General features: G+C 39.7%; 1 protein-coding gene across 11 annotated transcripts in view; it reads left to right on the top strand.

Moving 5' to 3' along the window:
- KIF6 (kinesin family member 6) overlaps positions 1 to 21,403 on the top strand; it is a 220,091-nt gene that overhangs the window by 104,168 nt on the left and 94,520 nt on the right. For all 11 annotated transcript variants that reach the window (XM_086869409.1, XM_086869391.1, XM_086869438.1 and 8 more), the window contains one exon: positions 9,823 to 9,878. In XM_086869409.1, coding sequence (XP_086725535.1) covers positions 9,823 to 9,878 — 56 coding nt within the window. The remainder of the gene's footprint in view (positions 1 to 9,822; positions 9,879 to 21,403) is intronic.

Genomic DNA, 21,403 nt, shown 5'->3' with positions numbered 1-21,403 from the left:
AGATCCCCCTGGCCCTCCGCAGACCCAGCAGTTTCTAAGGTTAAAGGTCTTTGCTGCTTGTTCTCCTAAAGTAAAAAAATTATTTTCCCACTTTAGACCCCAACTTAACTGAAAATATAAAGGTAAAATTATTAAGAGAAACATTCTAATAGTGTTATAACCTAATTTCTAATTTTCAATTTCACGTTGTCTTCTACACCACCTGTGGCAAGTGAAAAGCACAAAAACAGCTTATCATAAAGAAAGCAATGACAGCATGGATTGGCTCCCAGTGTCTGGAGATTTGAGAGTAGGGATGCCCAGACTATTTCAGCAGGCAGTCTGTGGGTAGGCACTCAGGGCTTCCCCCGATGTCGACGCACCAGCTACTGCTCCAGTCCACTCCTGCAGAGTGTCAGTCGCGGCTTCCCATCCTTCTCCTCCAGCTGAGATGTCCAAACCTCTGGAGCTTTAGCGACCTTGACTCGAGTGTGATGTGTCCACCCGTGTTCAGCTGTCTTGACGGCTGTTTCTGTGGTCAGCAACACCTGGAAAGGTCCACGCCACTTAGCCACCAGGGGTGCTTCTTTCCACTCCTTAACTAGGACCCAGTCTCCTGGTTGGATATTATGCACAGCAAAGTCCAAAGGCAGGGTCTGTGTCAGCTGAGCTTCCTGTCGAAGAGATTTCACAAGAGACAGTATCCCGAGCCACATACTGTTTTAGATATACATCACTTATCTCTACCCCCGCCCCAGGCTGAGAATTACAAGGATAAGGAATTCCAAACATCAGTTCAAAAGGAGACAGTTGAATATCTTCCCTGGATCTGGCCCTGATTCTTGCTAAAGCCAGTGGTAAGAGCCGCAGCCATGGCATTTTCGTTTCTATCACTAGCTTCAGAAGATGTTTTTTTATTTCTCTATTCATCCTTTCAACCTGGCCTGAGCTTTGGGGATGCCAGGGAGTGTGGAGGTTCCATTGTATCCCTAAAGCAGTCATTACTCCTTTAAGAACTTTTCCAGTAAAATGAGTTCCTCTATCTGAGTCTATCGCTTCCACCATCCCATATCTTGGGATTATTTGTTCTAAAAATACTTTAATAACTGACCCTGTAGTTGCTGAAACAGCTGGGAAGGCTTCTGGCCACCCTGTTAATTGACATACTATTACCAAAAGGTATTTAAACCTCCCCACTCGGGGCATCTCAGTAAAATCCACTTGGCACCTCTGGAAGGGACGTACAGCCCAAGGCCTCCCGCCCCTGGCCAGTTTCTTTGTAACTTTGTTATTTGTCTTAGCACAAATCAAACAACCATCAACAGCTCGTTTTGCCAGAACAAAAAGACCCACAGCAGCATACATTTTGAGGAAGGCTTCTGCTATCCCTCGGGAGCCCCAATGACTCCCTTCGTGGAGCTGTTTTAGCAGTTGGGAGGCTAAAGCTTTCGGTATCCACTGCTTACCATCTCTTGTAAACCAATTACCCCCTCTTTCTTCTGCCCCACTCTTTTTAACTATGTCAAGTTCTTCTGGTGAAAAAGACAGCTTCTCTGGCAAGGGGGCAGTTACTGGGAGCAAGGGAAGTAACTTAGAGATTTCTGGCAACAATGCAGCTTTCTGAGCTTCTTCATCAGCCAGTCTATTTCCTACTGCCTCTTCCGAATACCCTGCCTGGTGTCCCTTGATGTGTATTATTGCTACCTTTTTTGGTAAATTCACCACCTCCAATAGGCGGGAGATTAAGTTCTCATGAGCCAACGTTTTTCCTCTGCAGGTTAATAAACCTCTCTCTTCCCACAGTTTCCCAAATGCGTGTATCACACCATATGCATATTTAGAATCAGTAAAAATATTTACTGTCTTGTCTTGGTATAACTCACAAGCTCTCACGAGGGCATACAGCTCGGCCGTCTGAGCTGACCAGGTGGCTGGTAACCTCCCCCCTTCCTTTAATTGCTTTCCATTCACGACAGAGTATCCTGTAAATCGTCTTCCTTCTATCACCTTAGAAGACCCATCAATAAACACGTTTTCCCCCTCAGGCCACGGGATGTCTCTCAGATCATTCCTTGCCCTAGTTTGTAGATCTATTACTTGAATACAATCATGGAATTTTCCTTGGCTCCCTTCCTCAGGGCCATTCAAACAGGAGGCTGGGTTAAAACTTTCCTTGCTTTTAAATTCTAAATCCTCCTGTTCTAATAGACAGGATTCATACTGTAGTAACCGAGAGCTGGTCATCCACTTAGAGGCTCTCTCAGTTAACAACGCTTTAATCTGGTGTGAAACTTTAACAATCAGATAACCCCCCCTTGTCAGCTTTCGGGCCTCAGCCACCATCAGAGCTGTGGCTGCGCAGTTCTGCAGACAATGGGGCCAGCCTCTGGCTACCGGGTCTAACAGTTTCGAAAAATAGGCAACCGGTCTTTGTGTTCCCCCATGCTCCTGTACCAAAATTCCTTTTGCATGTCCCTGTGTAACATCTACATATAATTCAAATTCTTTTTCTATATCTGGAAGAGCTAGGACTGGGGCCTTAACCAATTTGTCTTTTAATTTTTTAAAACTTTGTTCTCCTTCTGGTGTCCATACCACAACATTAGGACTGTCTTGTGTTAAAAAGCCATATAAAGGTTTGGTCACAACAGAAAAGTCTTCTATCCACACTCGGCAGTATCCCACCAACCCTAAAAACTGTCGTAATTCCCTTTTTGTTTGGGGTAATGGTACTTGTAGAATTCCTTGTATTCTTTCTGGATCAATACACCATAACCGTCCAGTTAAAATATGCCCCAAATATTTGACCTGTTTCTCTACCAACTGTGCTTTCTTTTCAGACACTCTAAGTCCTTTTTTAGCAAGAAAATTAAGCAGTTTCACAGTAGCTCTTTCAACCATCTCCTCCTGTTCCCCTGATAACAGTAAATCATCCACATACTGCAACAACTTAACCCCGGAGGGTGGAGTAAATTCTCTTAGTATTTTTTGCAAAGCTTGTCCAAACAAAACAGGTGACTCTGTATAACCCTGTGGGAGGACTGTCCAGGTCAATTGCTGTTTTACCATTTTACCTCCTTCCTCTTGTTCCCACTCAAAGGCAAAATACTGTTTACTCTCTTCTGTAATCGGACACCCCCAGAAAGCATCTTTTAAATCCAGTACTGAATAGTACTGATGTGAGGAGGGGACCTGGTTCAGGATTGTATAGGGATCCGGAACTGTGGAATGCCTTGATTTGACAATTTTATTTATTATTCTTAAATCTTGCACCATTCTGTAGGTTCCATCTGGTTTCTTAACTGGCAGGATAGGGGTGTTATAAGGAGACATGCACGGTTCCAACAGACCTGCCTTTAGCAGGGACTCAATGATAGGCTGTAACCCCTTCCTTCCCTCCCTTGAAAGAGGGTATTGTTTTTTTGACACAACTTGTCCTGGTTGCTTCAAAGTAATTTGGAGAGGCTCTATGTCTAATTTTCCATATTTCCCCGGGGCTGCCCACACTTCCGGATCTATTTCAGCATAAGCTCTCTCAGACATTTTACACAAAGATATTACAGTGCTGGACTCACTGTCATTTTTTATAATACTGATTTGCATTCCCATTTTTGCCATCAAATCTCTCTCCAGTAAATTACAATCACAATTAGGAACAAACAGGAACTCATGCATTTCAAACTTGTCCCCCATATCTATTAACAGCGGTTGAATAAAATGCACTCGCTCATCTTTTCTACTTACTCCTTGAATAACCAATGACCTTTTTGACAATTTCCCTCCTTTAGGTATAAAATTTAAGGTGGATCGAGAGGCACCTGTGTCTACTAGAAAACACACCTCCCCTCGATCCGGACCCACCTTAAAGGTTATCAAGGGCTCCTGAGTGGTGGGTCCCTGGTATAATGGAAGGCCCTGACATCCCTAACAATCCATTTCCATTATCTTCTGGACTTCTTCCTCTTGTGGGTCCAGCTCTTTCTGTGGGCATTCCCTTTTCCAATGCCCTTCTTTCCTGCAGATGGCACATTGGTTCCTCCCCAGCCGCTGTTTGGGTCGGTTCTCCCCTGTCGAGGGGGGAATGCCCTGGACACCTCCTTGTGGCCGACCCCGTCCCCTCTGCCCCGGGGGACCCCTTGGACCTTGTGGTTTATTCTTTTGGGGCTGCAAAAACTCTGCCATCATCTTTGCCTTAGCTCTTACTTTTTCTTCATCCCTTCTTACATATATTTGCTGTGTTTTTCTCACCAATTCTTCTAGAGGCTTATTCTGCCACTCTTGATCTTTTTGTACTCCTTTCCTTATGTCAGGCCAAGCCTTAGTAACAAATTGTACTTTCAACAATGTGTCAAAGGCTGGTCCTTCAGGGTCCATCCCCCCATGCTTCCGCAAGGCATCCCTAATCCTCTCTAACCAATGAGAGGGGCTTTCATGTTTCTCCTGTTCTAACGACATAGCCTTAGCTATGTTGTTAGTTCTAGGAGCTGCTGATTTGATTGCCCTAATCGAATAAGCACGGTAATCACGGAGGTGAGCCAGGCTGGCCTGGTTATTTGGATCCCACTGGGGGTCCACCTGTGGGATGGCATCATCTACTGTAGGTACATTAGGTCCAGCCCCCCCCACTGCCTGTGGATGTTCATCCTCCCACAGCTGCCGAGCTTTTTGCAAAATCATTCGTTTCTCTGATGGCCCAAACAAAATCCCCAAAAGAAAATCCCAGTCTTTCCAGGTATAATCTGCATTTCCCAAATATTCTTCTATCTTTTCCCCCACCCCTATGGGATCATCCAAGTATGGTGGTAATTCTTTTTTTAATCTTCTTATATCCTGGGTAGTAAGTGGTATAACTACAAACCCAAATCCTCCCCCTTGACCTCCCAAAGGGACTTGGCGGAGTGGCATTTGATGGACCCTTGTCCCTTGGGTCCAGGGGGCTTCTGATGCTCTAAATTGAGTTCCTCTTCTAGTCCTAGGGGGTGATATGATATGCTGCTCCCCCCCCCTCCCCCCCATTGTTATTTTCAGGTGGAGCTGTAGGAACAGCATTTCCCTGATCCTTTTGTCCTGGAAGGTGAGGATACAGGGCATCTGCAGCTGGCCCTGGGTCAGCTGGTAACACCGGAGGACAAGACGGGGGAAGGTGCTGAAAAACATCCCAGTCTTCACCGTTTTCCTCTTCCCCCCCTTTTTCCTCTTCTCCTTTTTTTCTTAACACATAGATTTCTCCTGTTGCTTGTTTAAACCATATCAATCCACATTCCCTTTCAATCCATCCTTTCCAATTCTCCTCTAGATACCTCCACAGAATTCGGCACAAATGAATTCTATCTGTTCCATAAGACGGCCATATAAGTCCATTCGGCAACTTATACTCTGGCCATACATAATAACAATATTTTACTATCATCTCCATAGTGACTTCTGGGTGAATGCATAATCTGTCCCAAGATCTCAGCATTCTCCCCAAGGGACTCTCCGGGGGTATTGTGGGATCGTCATCCCTTTTGCCAGGACCCCTTCCCGGCTGTACCCTTGCAACCCTCCATGGGTGCTCTGTTTGACCTGTGCTACCCTCCATGGGTGCCCTCCCAGGTTTGCCTGTGCTACCCTCCCTGGGTGCCCTCCCAGGCCTGCTCCCCGAAGATCCCATTTTACTCACCGGTGAGGTTTTCAGTGGTCCTTCCCTGTGGACTCTTCACGGACCCCCCTGGTCCGCCACTCGTCTGTCTCCTGGACAGTCTCGGGAACCCAATCGATCGCCCGGTGCTGGCCGCCACCGAGGGGAGCTGATCACCAAAACTGGGTGAGGCGCGCCTTCAGCTCTGCTCGCTGCCCGCCGCCCCGGACGGTGGAAATACCCTGGACCGAGCCCCCAAAAATATGTCAGGAAAATGAATCCACGAACACCAGAGGTTTATGTCCAAAAAGGAGACAGAGGAGTCCTTTTTCTTTATTTGAATAAAGGGAGAGACCATGGGGCATTCCCCTAGGATCTCTCAAATTTTTGGAGGGCGCAGCCTCCTTTTTATCCTAATTCCCGGCCGCTTGTCCCTTCTCCCTTTCCCCATAGGCTGAGGTACTTGAGAGGTACAGGCTTCCCGGAACGCCTGATACCTGGGGTACCTTTTCCCCCCCACCCCCAATGCATAATCCTTTCTTAACTTTTTGGAATTCATAGTGTAATAAAGAATTGGGTGAATAAAAATTCGGAAGAAAAGGTTTAAATAAAGTATGTGTAATTATAACTAATAAAAATATGGAATAAGGAATTCTCCTCCAGGTCGAGGTAGAATTCCTTTTCCAAAGTCACGGATTGCAAAAGAACCCCCCCCAGATAACAAACCTCAGCAGGCTCATCAACTCGGAGGAAAGGACAGGACAAAGACCATCATAGAAACAAAAGAACTAGCCTGAAAGTCTACCTCCGGACAAAGGCAACGCCCGGCCGATTTCGGCCTGGAGACCATCAAGCAAGACAAAAGGGACGAGCCTCAGGAAAATGATCGTTGCCAGAATTGAACACCACATCCGCCAAACCTATGCTAAAGAAACTCAATCAAGGAGGACAAAGAAGAGACTACTCCTCCGAGATATCCATCGGCACTAGCCCGGATCCCTCGACTCTGCTGTGATGAAATATGTTAAAATACATACAGACTCACTTTGCATTTGAGGAGACTCTGCCCGGACACTTACTGACTCAATGTTCTAGGCCAGGAAATCCATTCACCCGACAATCAGGGACACTTGGTGAATGGAAACTGGTTGGAATTCTAGCCTGGGGACATAAAATCCCTATAAAAACCCAGGCCAAAGAACCCTCAGACGTGGATTTGGGAACACCTATACCTTGCGTATAGACCCTGTCCACCCAGCGCTGCGCTGTCCATTTATTGTGGTTTTTCCTCGCTGTTTTGTTGCTTTATTAATTTATAATAAATTTATCTTTTTTATCTTTAATCTGCCATTGCATTTATAACAATAGTGTTCTTTCAGTGCCTCTTTGATCTTCTACTGGAATCCATCCCATTGTTTCTGTCGTCTCTCACTGATAGCTACATCTTATCAACTGACCCACAGCTTGTTTGTAAAGACAAAGTCATCATTCCTCTCAAAGATAAGAAATAACAAGCACCAACTTCTTCAAATGCCCACAAAGGTGTAGGAGTATTCTCCACAGAGGGGCAGAGGGGGAGAGAGGGGGGAGGCTGGTTTCCTGGCAACACAGGGGGGAAAGAAAGGGAAGGGAAGGTAAGCATGCCATCTCAGCTTCCATAGCTCAGAGGCATTCTGGGACAGGAAAAACAGAGTTACAAACTTCCGTGTTGGAAAGAAGGGTCTCCTGAGCCAAAGAAACTTCAGGCAGCTGGAAATGCCAGCAGGGTCTTCTCTTTACTCTATCCGGCCTCTCGCAGTGGAGATGAGGAGAGAAACTTCAGTAACCATGGTAACCTGACGCCAGGTAAACAATTAGGAGAAAGGGAAGCTGGGGGGAAAATCACAACAAAAAGATGGGAAAAGATACATTTCAAGCTATCAACTACAACAGTGCAGTACCTTGTACTGTAGCTCGGTAGTGTCTCTGAATTTAAAAAGTGGGAAAACTGATATAGTCAAAGATAATTCAAGTGAAACAAAATTGATTCACTTTTGTCATGCTGAGAATCAGACCTTTCAATATTGTTTTCATGATTTCTAGCCGCTTTCCCAGAAGAGTAACTATAAACATAGGTGTTTATACATTCCATTAAAGATACGCCTTTTGATGGATGTTTCTCACAACCGGTGTGGTTGGGAAGGTGGTAACCTGACTATCAAAAACCTATAAATACTGAAAGAACAAACAAACTTTTTCTTCTTTCATCTCACTTCAAGCTGCATCTGTGTGAATAATTTAGTGTCCAAGAGTGACACAATTTGCCTTCAAGTTGCCTACAGGAAGTGCTTTTGTGAGATAAAAAAATGTGATCTTCTACAGCTTCATGGCAATTCTTTTTAATTTTTCTTCCATTCATTAATAACTACTTCCTTGCTTAAAAGTAACCACCCTGTGTTTATACATGGACAAAATCAGATTTCTACAACTCAGACTTTTTATACTTGACTTCCAGAGAACTTAATAATATCCTGTTTCTTAATGCAGTCATATTCTTTTAGGATTGTTTCTCTGGGGAGGAGAAAAATGAATCCTGTTTTCTGGTGAAATATGCTACCAAGCAGTTTTTTCAGTTGTGCCACTGCAATGTAGTATTGCATACTGCATGAAACTTTTAAACCATCTTAGTCAATATTTCCAGTAGTAAAATTCTAGTGAGCTCACAGATGTGAGGTAGATCTAGTTTCCTTTTTGTTGTTCTCCATTATTTTTTTCCAATTTCTTCTTTCCTTGCTTTCTGTTTTTTAGCTGGTTAACAGCTATCTTGTTTTTTCAGTACATATGGGCAAGTTTCATGGAATGGATGAGTTTCACTTGGGTCACTTGTTGTAATTTCTACTAATTAAAAACAAGTGATTATTCATTTGGTTCCCTGAATGTCTCTCTCATTAGACAGCCTCTGAGTTTGTCTTGGTTTACATAATGAGGTAGAGGTTTGTTTTCCAAGATGTTTATATTTTAATTACTGAAATTTGCATTCAAAAAGTGAAATCTTTGCCAAAATGCTTTTCCCACTAAAATTAGTGGCTAAATTCACTCTGGGTTTCATCATGGAGTATTTATCTTGTAGGTAATAGAAGCCATGATTTGGCAATTTTGCCTTTCTGTTGAGTGGTTTCCACATAAGATATACATGAAGTTTTTTTTAGCTAACAATATAGCTGTTTACTCAACACTATTCATAGCAATATCACCTTAATGCTAGATAATGCTACCTTTTTTTTTTTAATTAAAGAAGTATTGGAAATATCTTTTCCCCATTCGATATTAGAGTCAGTCCTGTGTATTTACCTAACTTACTTTGTTTGACTAGGATTCACATTCACAGATGGAATCTGGTGAAGCGTCATAAATTAATGCCAAATTTCAGTTTATGTTACTGTGCTGGTTTATAAATTATGGTGTTTGAAAAACAGATGCACAACCTATTCAACTATTGGCAGTAACCTATGAAAAAAGGCTGGATAAATAGTTGGCTTCAACTTTTCCAGATAAATCTTTCTGTGAACATGAATCAGTCAATAGCCAACATGAGATTTTTCTCAGGAATTAATAATTAGTTGTTGAATTTACTGTGGGACCTGAGGGAAAGAGGAAGAGAGGTGTTTCAGAGTTTCTTCCCTTTGATATATACACAATCCATAATGCCTGCTCGGGGCTCTAAGTTAACCCCAGCAGAAAAAGCTTTTCTAAAGTCTAACAGAAGCTTCAATGGCTTCCACCTTTTTTATGTAAGAAAAAGTAAGTTCTCAGTAACCCTCCAGCTTCAGCCATTCAGCCTTGTGGAATTCAGCCTTGAAAGCAAAAGTTTGTGAGCAGATACCAATGTAGGCACTTGAAATTTTAACCTGTTCCAGTCTTATGAAGAAATGGACTAATTGAGAAGGGGGAATTTTTCACATCCCGCCTTTGTAGGGAGAAACCATATGTGTTTACTCTGTTTTGACATTTTTTGAGTTAGATGGAAGTACAATTTCTGGATTTCTTGTTACTTTGTCTAGATCAAGACTCCTATAGATGATTTCTCTTAAACCAGACAATTTCTCTTAATGGAAAATTGTTTCCAATTAGTTCTACTTACAAATAAAAAAGTAGTACTCAGTAATTCTCTCTTTTATTGTGATAAACTTCTGTAACTAGTTGTTCTTTAGGATAATTCTGTATAATTATGCTTGCATTGACAGGTTTGACGAAGCTAAATGCCTTGGAGAGAAATTAAATGAAGTGAGAAATAGAATAAGTGAGTCCATTTTAATTTCATTTTACCTTTTAGATGATGAAATCACAGAATTCAAATATGAGAGGAGATTCTAATTTTTAAAAGAAAAAAGTCAATGTATTGCTAAGGCTTCCAGTAAGGTAAAGTGTAAGTTGATGATAGCAGTAATAATTTTATGTACAAGTTCTGATTATTTCAAATACAGCTCCCTTCTTTATTTGACAGGATGTCTGAAATCTATCAAAAAGAGAAGTTAAGGTATTAGCATGGGATCTTAAAATTTTATTTTGGAATAAAAGGATCCAAAACCATCATTTTAAAAATTCATATCTATGGATTAAGGATTGTATTTATCAATAAATTTATATGACTTCTGATAAAATATTAGCACTCTGTACAGATTAATTAGAGCAATTTTGAGGAGTGCCTGAGTTTGGTGGGAATTTTCATAATTTTTTCCTTTAAAGCTCCAACAGCATATGTTTGGTATCCAGTTTCAGATTATTCAATGTCAAAAAGCACCCACAGATATATTCAATCCCAAGGCAGGTCTTAAATGATCTTCCTAGCAGCCTTTAATAAGTTCCTAGTTGATTCTGGAGTTCTGTTGATTCCAAATCTGGAGGCTATACAGAATTTCTGTCAGATGTTAAACAGTTTTTTTCTGTCCCTGAAGTTCTTGGAGATCAGGTCCATGTCCTCCATTTTGCACACATTGGGGTAAGCCATGTCACTTCAACCTTTCAGATGCAGCCTCTGAGAGACCAGATTGAAAGGTAATCTGGCATCCAGGGCAAGTGGTGTAGATCTTGCTCTTATTTTCTATCTCCTCCTTCTTTGGGTGGCACCAAAATAGACATGGACAATGAAGTCAATATCATCACTTCATGTCTTAAAACAGCAGTTAACTTCTGGGAAAGGACAAATATCTCACAACACAGCTTCCAAGTGGGCTGTAATTCACCATAGCCATGATTATATTCTCTGTGGTCATAAATGATAATTACTGCCAGATTCCACTCCCAATCACCTTTGGGTACACCACAAGTCCCTCAGAGATATTATGCATATATTGAAATTATCCCAGGTATGTGAAAAGCCTCAGTCATGTTGGCAATGTGTTTTCAAACCACGGCACAAGTGATATTTGGAATAGATCCAGAAGCAGAGACATAAGGTGCTGAGCCCTGATATAGAAGATTTTGAACACTTGGTTATTTCTGTAAGACATGACACTGGGATTCACCTGTCTTCTTTCAGTAGGTTAATTTGCATCTGTCAGGCTGGCCAGAACATAAATATCAGTGCAGAACTGTGCATGGATATTCGTAGATTGACCCATGCAAGAAGTTCAGTATCTACTTTGCAACTATGGCTGTCTGCAGTATCCATAAAAAATCACTTAACTCCTGCTAAGTAGGCTTTTTACTATGGCAAACTTGGAAAAGCAAGTCAAACATACTGTGGAAGACTCTTTTTCCTCTGCTGCCATCTTGGAAGTCTATGTCCTGTATTCCTTCTGTCTCTTAGATTTGCTCATCTATGTTATACCCGTGAAATTACTTAGCCTAAATAAGGTGTAGCCAAAAGTCAGCTCTGATTGTCAAACTTCTTTCTCTTATGGAAGCTGAAATTATTTTTAGAGGAGGAACAGTGAACACCAGGCATAAGCAGCTACACACAAGCACATCTTTCTCAGTATCTAGGGTTGCAACTGCACTGCTTGAAGACAGGAACCTAGCAGCCACTCTAAAGCACCTTCTACCTGGGGGAGAACAAATGTTTGGAGGGTATGAAAGAGGGTAAAAGATGCAGTGGGACACTGGTCCTGAAGGTACCACTTGCAGTGTCATGCTGGGACAAGACTTGTGTGATCTCTAAGTCCCTTGAGATTTGAATCTCTGAGAAATAATGTAACAATGCAATGTAGACATCATCTCTCAAGACTCTGTTTCTATGGATTGCTGCAAAATGTAGAAGACAACCCTTGGTTTGGACTGAATTGCTGCGGGTTTTTCCTCAGTAAGTTATGCAAAACTTCTGATAATTATAGTGCAGTAGAGTATGGATTTAGCAGCAATTAAAAACATCTGTTTAAAACTTGCTTTCAGTTAAGTTCTTCAGCGTTAAGAGTGGAACAGTGAAGTATATCTTCAACATGAGTGATACAACAACAGCATATGTAAAATTAAAAAAAAAATGATCCCTTGAACAAAGCAAGAAACTGTGTAACAAATCAGTAGTGTTGCACTGAACTTGACAATGCTTACATGCCTTCTGTAGGAAATTGTAATAGGTTGTAGACCACATAAATGTTGAAAATGTCCTTTAACAATCAAGCTAGAAATTTCTCCAAAGTTCAAAGCACATTTTAGTCCTGTTTTGGTATACAAGTGTAACTATAATTTAATTAATTAAATTAATTTTCTTACTCTATTTTTATTTTGGTAGCAAGATGGGAAAATAGTATTTTCATAGGGTTTTTACTCTAGTTCCACTGTATAAGCAAGAAACTGTATACATGTTGTGTGCATCTATAACTATCTATATTCTGATCAATGCAGATTATGCAGATGTAACTATTTTGTGGATGATTTTTATACATTGATGTCTGAGGCTTAAAAGTGATTGTACTATGAATTCCTTTCTTCAGTTCTTTTTGTGTAGCACTCTGCAATATGTGAAAATTAGCACTCCAGCTAAAACAAAAATTTGATTTCATTCATCTGTCCTTTTGTCCTGTCCAGGTTTGTTTAGAACATATATGTTAATGTACCTAATTATAAACACCCCCTAAGAAGTATTAAAATTTTTTATCCAGTTCAGTTTAGTCAATTACACTACCTTTTACAGTTTAACAGCCTGAAACATTTTTTTTTTCCAGTTAAATCTGTTCCATCATAGCAGTCTTACTCAGAAGATCATTAAAGATACTAAGCAAGTTTACTAACCTGTCAAATTTTTACTTAAAATATGCTGTAAGAAGTAAGAGTCATCTGCAGTCTGCAACTAGATCTTTAATTTACTTTTGTTGTTGTTTTGATTTCCTTAAGCATTTCTGGTTGCCTTGTTATGCACAATTAAGAACAGATCCCATCATTATCATTTTCCATTATTTCTAAGTTACTTGTAATAGAATAAAACTATGCACCACAGAGGCCATAATAATCCATTTCATGCAGTCTGCTTACATTTTGAGACAGTGACAGCAGCATCTGGCTGTAACTTCTATGTCATAAATACCCTTTCATTCTAACTTTGGAAATATTAGTGTTTTGCAGTGAAAAGTACACACAATACTCCAATCCCTTCTCAATTACACTAGCAATTCAAAAACATCAGGGAATTAGGGCTGTAAAAAGAAATTTGCAGTAGGATTTTCTTGGTAAGCTTTTGTAGATATTACTGCTTACACAAAAAGATTAAGGAAAACCATGTCTAGATGTAAGGTGGATTTCAAGTGTGGAATAACTATGATATCAGAAATGAGACACTGTAACCAGCATGCCTCTTTTCTACTAAACCACTGGAATCTGTCTCCTTTTATGTTTAATAGCAGTACGGAGATTTTATTTGTTAATGAAAAATAGTATGTCTTAGATTTGTCATTATGCTTACTTTTCACAATGACCTCCTGGAAGTAAGAGGATGAATTTTATTGAGGATGAAAACTGTCTTTTTCTGATACTTGGGGAAAAAGAAAAAAAAGAAGAAAAAGAGGGAAGTGTTTCTAAGTGAGGGTCATTTTAGTCATGCTGTTTATTGCATTATCACACTAAACTCTGTATAGGCACAAATAAAGGAGCAGAGGGCTTTGGTGCAAGCATTGAGCAGTAATTCTTTTTGCTAGTCAATATTGCATAAATACACCATAAAAAAACAGAGAAACTGTATAGATTTTGAACATGTAGACATGTCTGGATTTGTCTGAGTGAACTATTCAGAATTGTTTGCATATGACTGGAGAATGTACCCAAGGACTGGGCTTTAAAAGACAGATACAAAAAGCCAGCATGAGTGAAACTGTAAAAAAATAACTGAGAAGTCACAAAATAATGAGAACTCTGTAACTAGCACAAGAGAAGTGGAAAGTGGGTCAGCACTGGCACAAAATACATTTTTGCCTTTCTATTCTTACGTAAAGAACTTTCAAAGTGTATATTTTGCTAGCTAAAAAAAAAAAAGTTTCTTTTCTTGGGAAGAAAAGTGCTGTGGCTGCATGTCAATACAAACTGTGTGTTTGTATTGTATCATTTTCAGAGAGTTAGGGTCTCTAATAAACACTGTGAATCATTTTGATTTTACTGAAGAAGAGAGTGAAGGAAATTTGAAAGCTAAGATTTTATTTCAGAATAGTGAAGAAAATTTCTCATTTCAAAAATTTGAGTGATTGTGCATAGCATAGTGCAGTGAGTCAACCTCAGCTGACTATCCAGGAGCTCTCTTGCATCCTTTCCTCAAAAGAATAGGGGAAAAAAGTAGGAAGAAAAAGGTTGTGGGTTGAGATAAAGATGAGGACATGACTTAGCAACTACCAAGTTAAACAGATTGAACTCGAAGAAAATTAGTTTAATTTATTGCAAATTAAAATAGATTTGTATGGTGGGAAACAAAGACAAAACCTCTGAAATAAAAATTTTCCCCTTATCAGGTCTATTAGGAGGGGATTTTTTTCTAGGATGCTGTTATCAATAAGGTGGGTTTACACTATTACTGCAAATATTCTGTGTCAAAGTACTCTGACAGTAAGGATTACTCTGCATCTGAACAAACTATAAAGCATTAAATAAGAAAAAAGACCCAACTGCAACTACATTAATCAAAGAGTGAGTTGGCAGAATTACAACTTCTATTTTCAGTATATTAATTCAGAATTTCACCACTGTTTCCTATATGCAAGAATGTGTTGTGTGTTAGAAGCATTAAAGAGTAGTAAAGATTTCCAGTTCACTCCTATAAATGTCTGACTATCTTGGGTTATTTTTACCGCTATTAGATTTAGTTTTTTCCTAGATGCAGACTAAATGATATTTAATGCCTAGGGGGAAGCAGCTGATGTTTTTAGTCTATCCAGAAATCAGCTAACATTTTGATTGAAGCTGGGAGATGAAGGGCAAACTCATGTGGGAGTAATAACTGTGTGAGCACACAGGCACTCTTGGAATGAAAAAGGGTAGGTGGGTGGATTATATGCACATGATGTAGAGGGTGCATCTATACCCACAGGAATGCTGAGCTGTTGCAGTGCTCTGCCTCATTTCAGGCTTTGATTTTTGTGCACAAGATCTTAGAATACCAAAGCAAATTATAATCTTTAGTGACAGCAGGTTCTAGTATTGCAAAGCAAGGTTAAAGCAAGGTTATTGAAGAGTTCTCATTTAATTTGCTTGCAAGTTATTCAAATAATGTTCATATGTATCACAGTTAATGGCATGCTACACAAAAATTGTGAGGATGGAATAGAGCGAGGACATGACATATCAGTGCTCAAAGAAAATATTGATTCTGATTCATTAACTTGTTTTTTTGTTCACTAACAAAAAAAAGTTTATTTTGTTAACTGTTATTTCTGTGAATGCACAGTAGATGTTAAACCTATTCCAAACATAATTAATATAAACCCAGAATTTTTATTCACCTTTTTCTCTTTGTGCAAGATTCTATGTATGTATACATAAAAATCAATCTTGTTACTGTTACTCTCCCTCCCAGTGTGAATGAGCCAAGCAGACCTACATTAAACTCCAAAATAATACTATTTCATGCAAAGATTTTCTATACACCTACACAACTTGATGAAGGGAACTGATAGCAGCATTTTTGCACAGAGAAGAAAAAAGATAAATGAAGTTGTTTTTTTTTTAAGTAGCGATGGTCTGAGAGCACCCTATTGTCTATGGTATACATTTACATTGTTGTAGCTTCACATGCGGGCAATAAGTTACTTGGAAAAAGAAGGATCAGCTAGTTAAGAACTAGAATCCCAAGGCTGATACTAGGAATGCTATGCATATTTTAAGCCATGATTATATGAGCTGAAAGAATTGAGGGAATGCATGCATGAGCAAATAGCATTTTTAAAACATTTGCTGAAGAAGTATCTGTTCTTTGGAAGGATGGAATTTCTCTGTTAAAACAAAAGTTCCCTGCTTTACATGGAACCTAGATGAAATGAAAAAGCTGTGATGATTTGCTGTATGAAAAGAAAATCCATCAAAATCAATTCACTGCTCTCTTAAAGCTCAATAGTATTGGTAGTATTATCTATTTCTTTACAGTAATATAAATGTTCTGAGTTACAGGCATTAACTTACTGGACATTGTTTCAGCTGTGAATGAAGTGAGACTACAATAAGAGAGAAATTACTGTGGTTTGATGTTGCAGCGTGCCTCGGGGGAGACAAAGAGTTACACTGTCCCACCCCAAACCCCTTGTGAAGGATGGCCCAGGTGTTCTGATTGGGTTTGAGTCCCTGGGGGGTTTCTCCCTTGCTGTGTTTCTAGTTTTCCCTGACCCTGAACTCCACCCTCAAGGACCCTCAAGACCCTCGGGAGTTCTGTCCCTCAAAAACCCCAGCTCTGCCTTTGTTCAGGGCTCTTTGTTCTGAATCTGAGTTTGTTCCCATGCTGAATAAATGGTTTCATGAACCGGGAGTCTTTGATATGCATTCCATTCTTTAGTGTAATATTCTGACATACTTATTCTTTTATGGAAATAAACATTGTGACTTCCTGGTTGCTGATTTAATTCACTGTTCTAGTGTAATTCCAGAAACTATCAAGTACTTAAGAAAACTTTTATGTGCTCAACAAATCTTACTGGAAATGACTAGTGTAGAAGAAAAATGGAAAAATTTAGTTTAAAAATGGATTGAGAAACTTCAAGAAGAAAAATCACGTTCCACAAAAAAAATTGGTTCAAATGAGATGCAAACAACTCATAAATAGATTAATTCTGTATGCAGATTTAATGAGCAGATAACTCAATAATGTCATTCCACAGCATTTCATTCTTCAGGTAGCTTGTATTCACAGCAGAGACCTTTAAAATTCATGGAACTTTAAATCCTCACTAAGGAAAAACTCTAGCTGAGATCAGTTTGAGTTCCACTTGTGTATGTATTGAAAAGAAAATTCTGAAAAGATTTCCACATTTATTGTTGCTTTAGTTGATCAAGGGCAACAAGCATTAGCTATAGATTCATAGAATCATTGAATGGTTTGGATTGGAAGAAACCTTGGAGGTCATCCAGTTCCAGCCCTCCTGCCATGGACAGGGTCACCTTCCACTGAACAGGTTGCTCTGAGCCCTAACCCACCCAGTGCAAATGGTCACTCAATGCAGCACATCCTGTGCAGCTCATCCAGCACATTCTGTATCAGATGTACTGTGTGTGCCTTCTCCAATACCTTCAGTGTCAGGCTGCATGAATGCTGCATATACCATGATTTATGTGTCCAACATCCCTAGCTGGATTGCTCAGTACCTGAGAAATTTGAGATGAACAGCCAGATCAGCAATCCAGAAGAAGCCAAAACAGTAGTTTATCATGAGAAGTAGATTTGACAAGAGCACATCAGTATAGACTAAAAGCTCTCTGAGCAAAAAAGCCTGCCTGCCTGCTGCTTCACGACTCCTGTCCTGCACTGGGATATATGGAAAATTAAAGCCTCAATACACATAATACTTTCCACTGATTTATTTTCTCCTGGAATACTGCCTGTATGTTGCAGATGTCCTCTGTCACTTAACAGAGTCAGTCTTGGTATCAAGACTCAAGTGGCATCAGAAAACATTTTTTCTTCCATGCTTCATCACACTTGTGTAACTATACTTCTCAGGTGTGTAACTATGTTGCTTACTCCTGAGGGATGTTGCTTATGCATAACATAACAAAGGGCATTAACTGCAAAACCTGCATCCATCTGTGAGAAAAACAGAAGAGAAAACAGGCCATGGGGACAAACAGTCTCCCAGATGTAATTTCCCAGCTGGGATATTATTCAATGTGGCACAGTGCCTAGAAGCCCCAGTTTGCTTTTGATCTGCAAAAGTTTCAAAAGGTCAGTTTCAAAGCAGTTTTGTAATAAGACATGTTTATGTGTCCACCAAAAATAGCAGTAGTTGTTAAAGCTGAAGTCATTCAGCATGGCTGACAGTCTTAAGACTCTTTTCTCCTTAATTTCTTGTCCCAATTGTTTGGCAACTTAATGCTGGAAAAACAAAGTTCTTACATGTATTTGTTTTGGATAAATATCTAGTTGTCGTGCCATTATGACGGCACTTTTGGAATCTGTTTTTTTAGATGCTACATTTTGATTTTTGGAAGCAAGAAATTGAAAACACAGAAAAACATCTGAGTTTCTAAAGATTTTATTTTCTTAACTCCTTTGTCATGATCAGTTTCTTCTTTGTTAAAAATATAATTTACTTTGCTTTGCAAGATGCTGCATCTTATTTTTCTGTTTGGTTACAAATGCTTCAGATTTAATATATTTCCATCTTTCCATGATGAAATATAGCTTACTTTCATCCTGGTTCTGTTCAGGTTCTTTTTCTACCACTTCAGGCCTGATTTCTGTGGCCTAGTTAAGCAGGGAACCATAGAGCATAATCTAAAATAGTGTGGTCTCTCACAGTGTCTTCTGGAAGATCTCTCTCAAGGTGCTGTAAGACAGAATAGATGTCATGACTTTCACACAGGCCTGGAAGGTAACTACCACATTGTAACTGGTTACTATACTCTTGGGGCACAGTCAATGCTGTGAATGCATATTACCGCAATTTGTTTTCTTGTCCTTCGAGTACCCAGTTGGATCATAACTTAAAGCAGAACGATGGGAATGTCTTTTTCTTTCTTCTTTGCACTTCAGTGAAAGGTTCATGTTAATGATTTTTTGTTTCTTTGCTTCTTCACAGTGTTCATTGTGACTAACCAATTAACTACCCTGTTTGTAATCAACAGATCATGTTTTGATTCGCATGATTTTTTTTTTTAAATCTCAGAAGTCTCTGCCAAGTGAGCAAGGCTTAAATTGTCTTGAAGTAGTGCAATTATGTTTGCTGAGTGTAATTCTAACAACCATGATTAGCTAATTTATAATATAATAATATTTCTAGCTGAATGAAGAGTCTTCAGGAAGCTGATGGTAAGATGTGCAAATAAGGAGGAAAAAAAGACAAAAATACTAAGTCTATTAAAAAAGCCTGTAAAGTGGTACTATCCCTTTCTGAAAAAAGTAGAGAAAGTCTGTCTTTGTTATACTTAGGGTCAGTGTTGTACATATTATAGGTCCTAACCCTAAGAAGAACAGGAAAAACCAGCATTTTCCAAGGCTGAGGATTTAGACTAGAGGAAGGTGCCAAAAAGGAAGATGTGAGGAAGCAATGCTGGGAGCAGTGCCATGCTCCCTTTGGCATGCCTATTGTAGCTGCAGTGCCCCTGGAGCTCTGGATTTTGTGGCTTTTTCAAGCCTAACCTTAAGAGGAGCAGAAAAATCAGAGTTTTTCAAGGTGAATTTCCATCTTGTAGGTAGTGCCAAGGTGTGAAGGGAGCTATGTTGGCATTGGCATGCCTTTTCTAGTTGCAGTGCCCATGGACTTAAAGGTTCTGTGGTTTTCTCAATGCTAACTCTAAGTGTAACCCTAACCCTAAGTGGAGCAGCAAAAGAAGCTTCTTGCCTGGTGGCCCAGGACATAAATTGCACCAAGAAGAAAGCTGTTGAGGGAGCAATCTTTAGGAAACGGGGTGTTCCTTTTTCTAAATACAATGTTCCAAAGCCTACCAAAATGATACCCACTAAAACCTAGGGGAACAAAGTAAACAAGAGACAGAAGACAAAATACATGTTGGGGGGGGGGGGGGGGGGGGAAGTAAAACAAAGAGAATACAATAAAATGGCATGGTGTGACATAAAGGGCAGAGAAAAAAATCAAACACTGCCAGATTGATCCTCATTGAAATCAGAAGAATTCTTAATTTCAGGAAAGGAAATGAAATCTTGAAAAGAGAAAAGTCTAGAAAGGAAGAATTTCCTATCAGGAAAGGAAATGAAGTCTTGCAATTTCAATGAGGATCAATTCAGCAAGATTTGGTCCATATCCCTGCACTTCATGGCATCCCATACCATGTGATTGTTTTCACTTTGGTGAAGATTTTTTTTTTTCCCATTAGCCATGGCATTTCATTCATTTCTACTCCTGTCTTTTCTGTCTTCTTGCTTGACATTTTCCCCTGATTTTGGAATTTCATTAAGGTTAAATTTGGCAAGTTTTGGCCTTTTTCACTGCATTTCATGGCATCCCATGCCATTTTACTGTTTTCCCTTTGGAGAACATTTTTTTTTTTTAAATTAGACAAGTCATTTCATCAATATCCTCTCCTGTATTTTTTTGGGTTTGTTCCCTGGTTTTGGGATTTCAGTACGGTTAATTTTGGCAAGTTTTGGTCCTTTTCACTGTACCTAATTCATGCCAATCCATCTGCTTGTAGTCACTCCATTTCCAAGTTTTCTTCTTTTTTTTCAGTTACATTTTATTTGATCATAACTCCTTTCCAGAGTGTTTGTAACACTTTCTTTTCTGTTTTCAAGATTTCTCTCCTGAAAGGAATAATTTCCTTTTTTTCCCAAAAAAAAAAAAAATTCTTCACCAAAGGGAAAACAATAAAATGGCATGGGATGCCATGAAGTGAATGGAAATGGACCAAGGCTTGCCAAATTGATCCTCAGTGAAATTGGAAGATTTAATTTCTTTCTGAAGTGAGGGATTTCCTTTCCAGAAAGGAATTGAAATCTTGAAAACAGAGAAGAAATTGTAACCAACACTTTGGAAAGGAGCTATGATCAAACGCATTTTGTTTTTTTAAGCCTTTACCCTAATTTTGGCAGAAAATGAGTATTTTTATAGGCACAGGTACCCAATACATGAGTATTTTCATGGGGTAAAGTGTGGAGGGAGCAATGTTGGGGTAGTGCCATGCTCCCCTTTGCACGCCTTTTCCAGTGCAGTGTCCCTGATCTCTGGACTTTTAAGTTTTCTCTACCTTGGCATAGCCCTAACCTTAAGGAGAACAGTGTAACTGGGCTTACTGTGAGGCTGAGGTGTCCAGCATGTGGGTGGTGCAGGCTCTCTCCCTTCAGAGGTACACCTAGGTTTATGTGTACCACTCAGCTGTGGCAGAGCTGTCTGTTCTGCTGCTGCTGCTGTAGCACAGTCATGCTTTGGCCATTTTCAGAGAGAGGACACATGTCATTGCTCTATCTTCATCATTCCTTAGCTGGTATAGGATTTTTCTTATCTGATCTGGCAGAATGAGACTGACAAGATGACCAGGCAGTTCTAGAAGCTTTGTTGCAGCCTTTTTCTTTTTTCTGCTCCTCCTTATAAGAAGAGGATACCATCTTTGGTACTATAAAGTAGTCTTTGCAGCAGCACTTAGCAAACTTATTTCAGAAAGTAGAAGTCTTTTTGCTTCAGGGGACAATGCATATGTTAATGGCAATGCTAAATATTGTCTGTTGTTTCAGAGTTGCTTGCATATGTT

This window comes from Cyanistes caeruleus, chromosome 2, assembly GCF_971803275.1.
Source record: "Cyanistes caeruleus chromosome 2, bCyaCae1.hap1.1, whole genome shotgun sequence".
Lineage (NCBI taxonomy): Eukaryota > Metazoa > Chordata > Aves > Passeriformes > Paridae > Cyanistes > Cyanistes caeruleus.
Note: the sequence above shows the minus strand (reverse complement) of the source record. Positions and strands in the feature narration are given on the sequence as shown.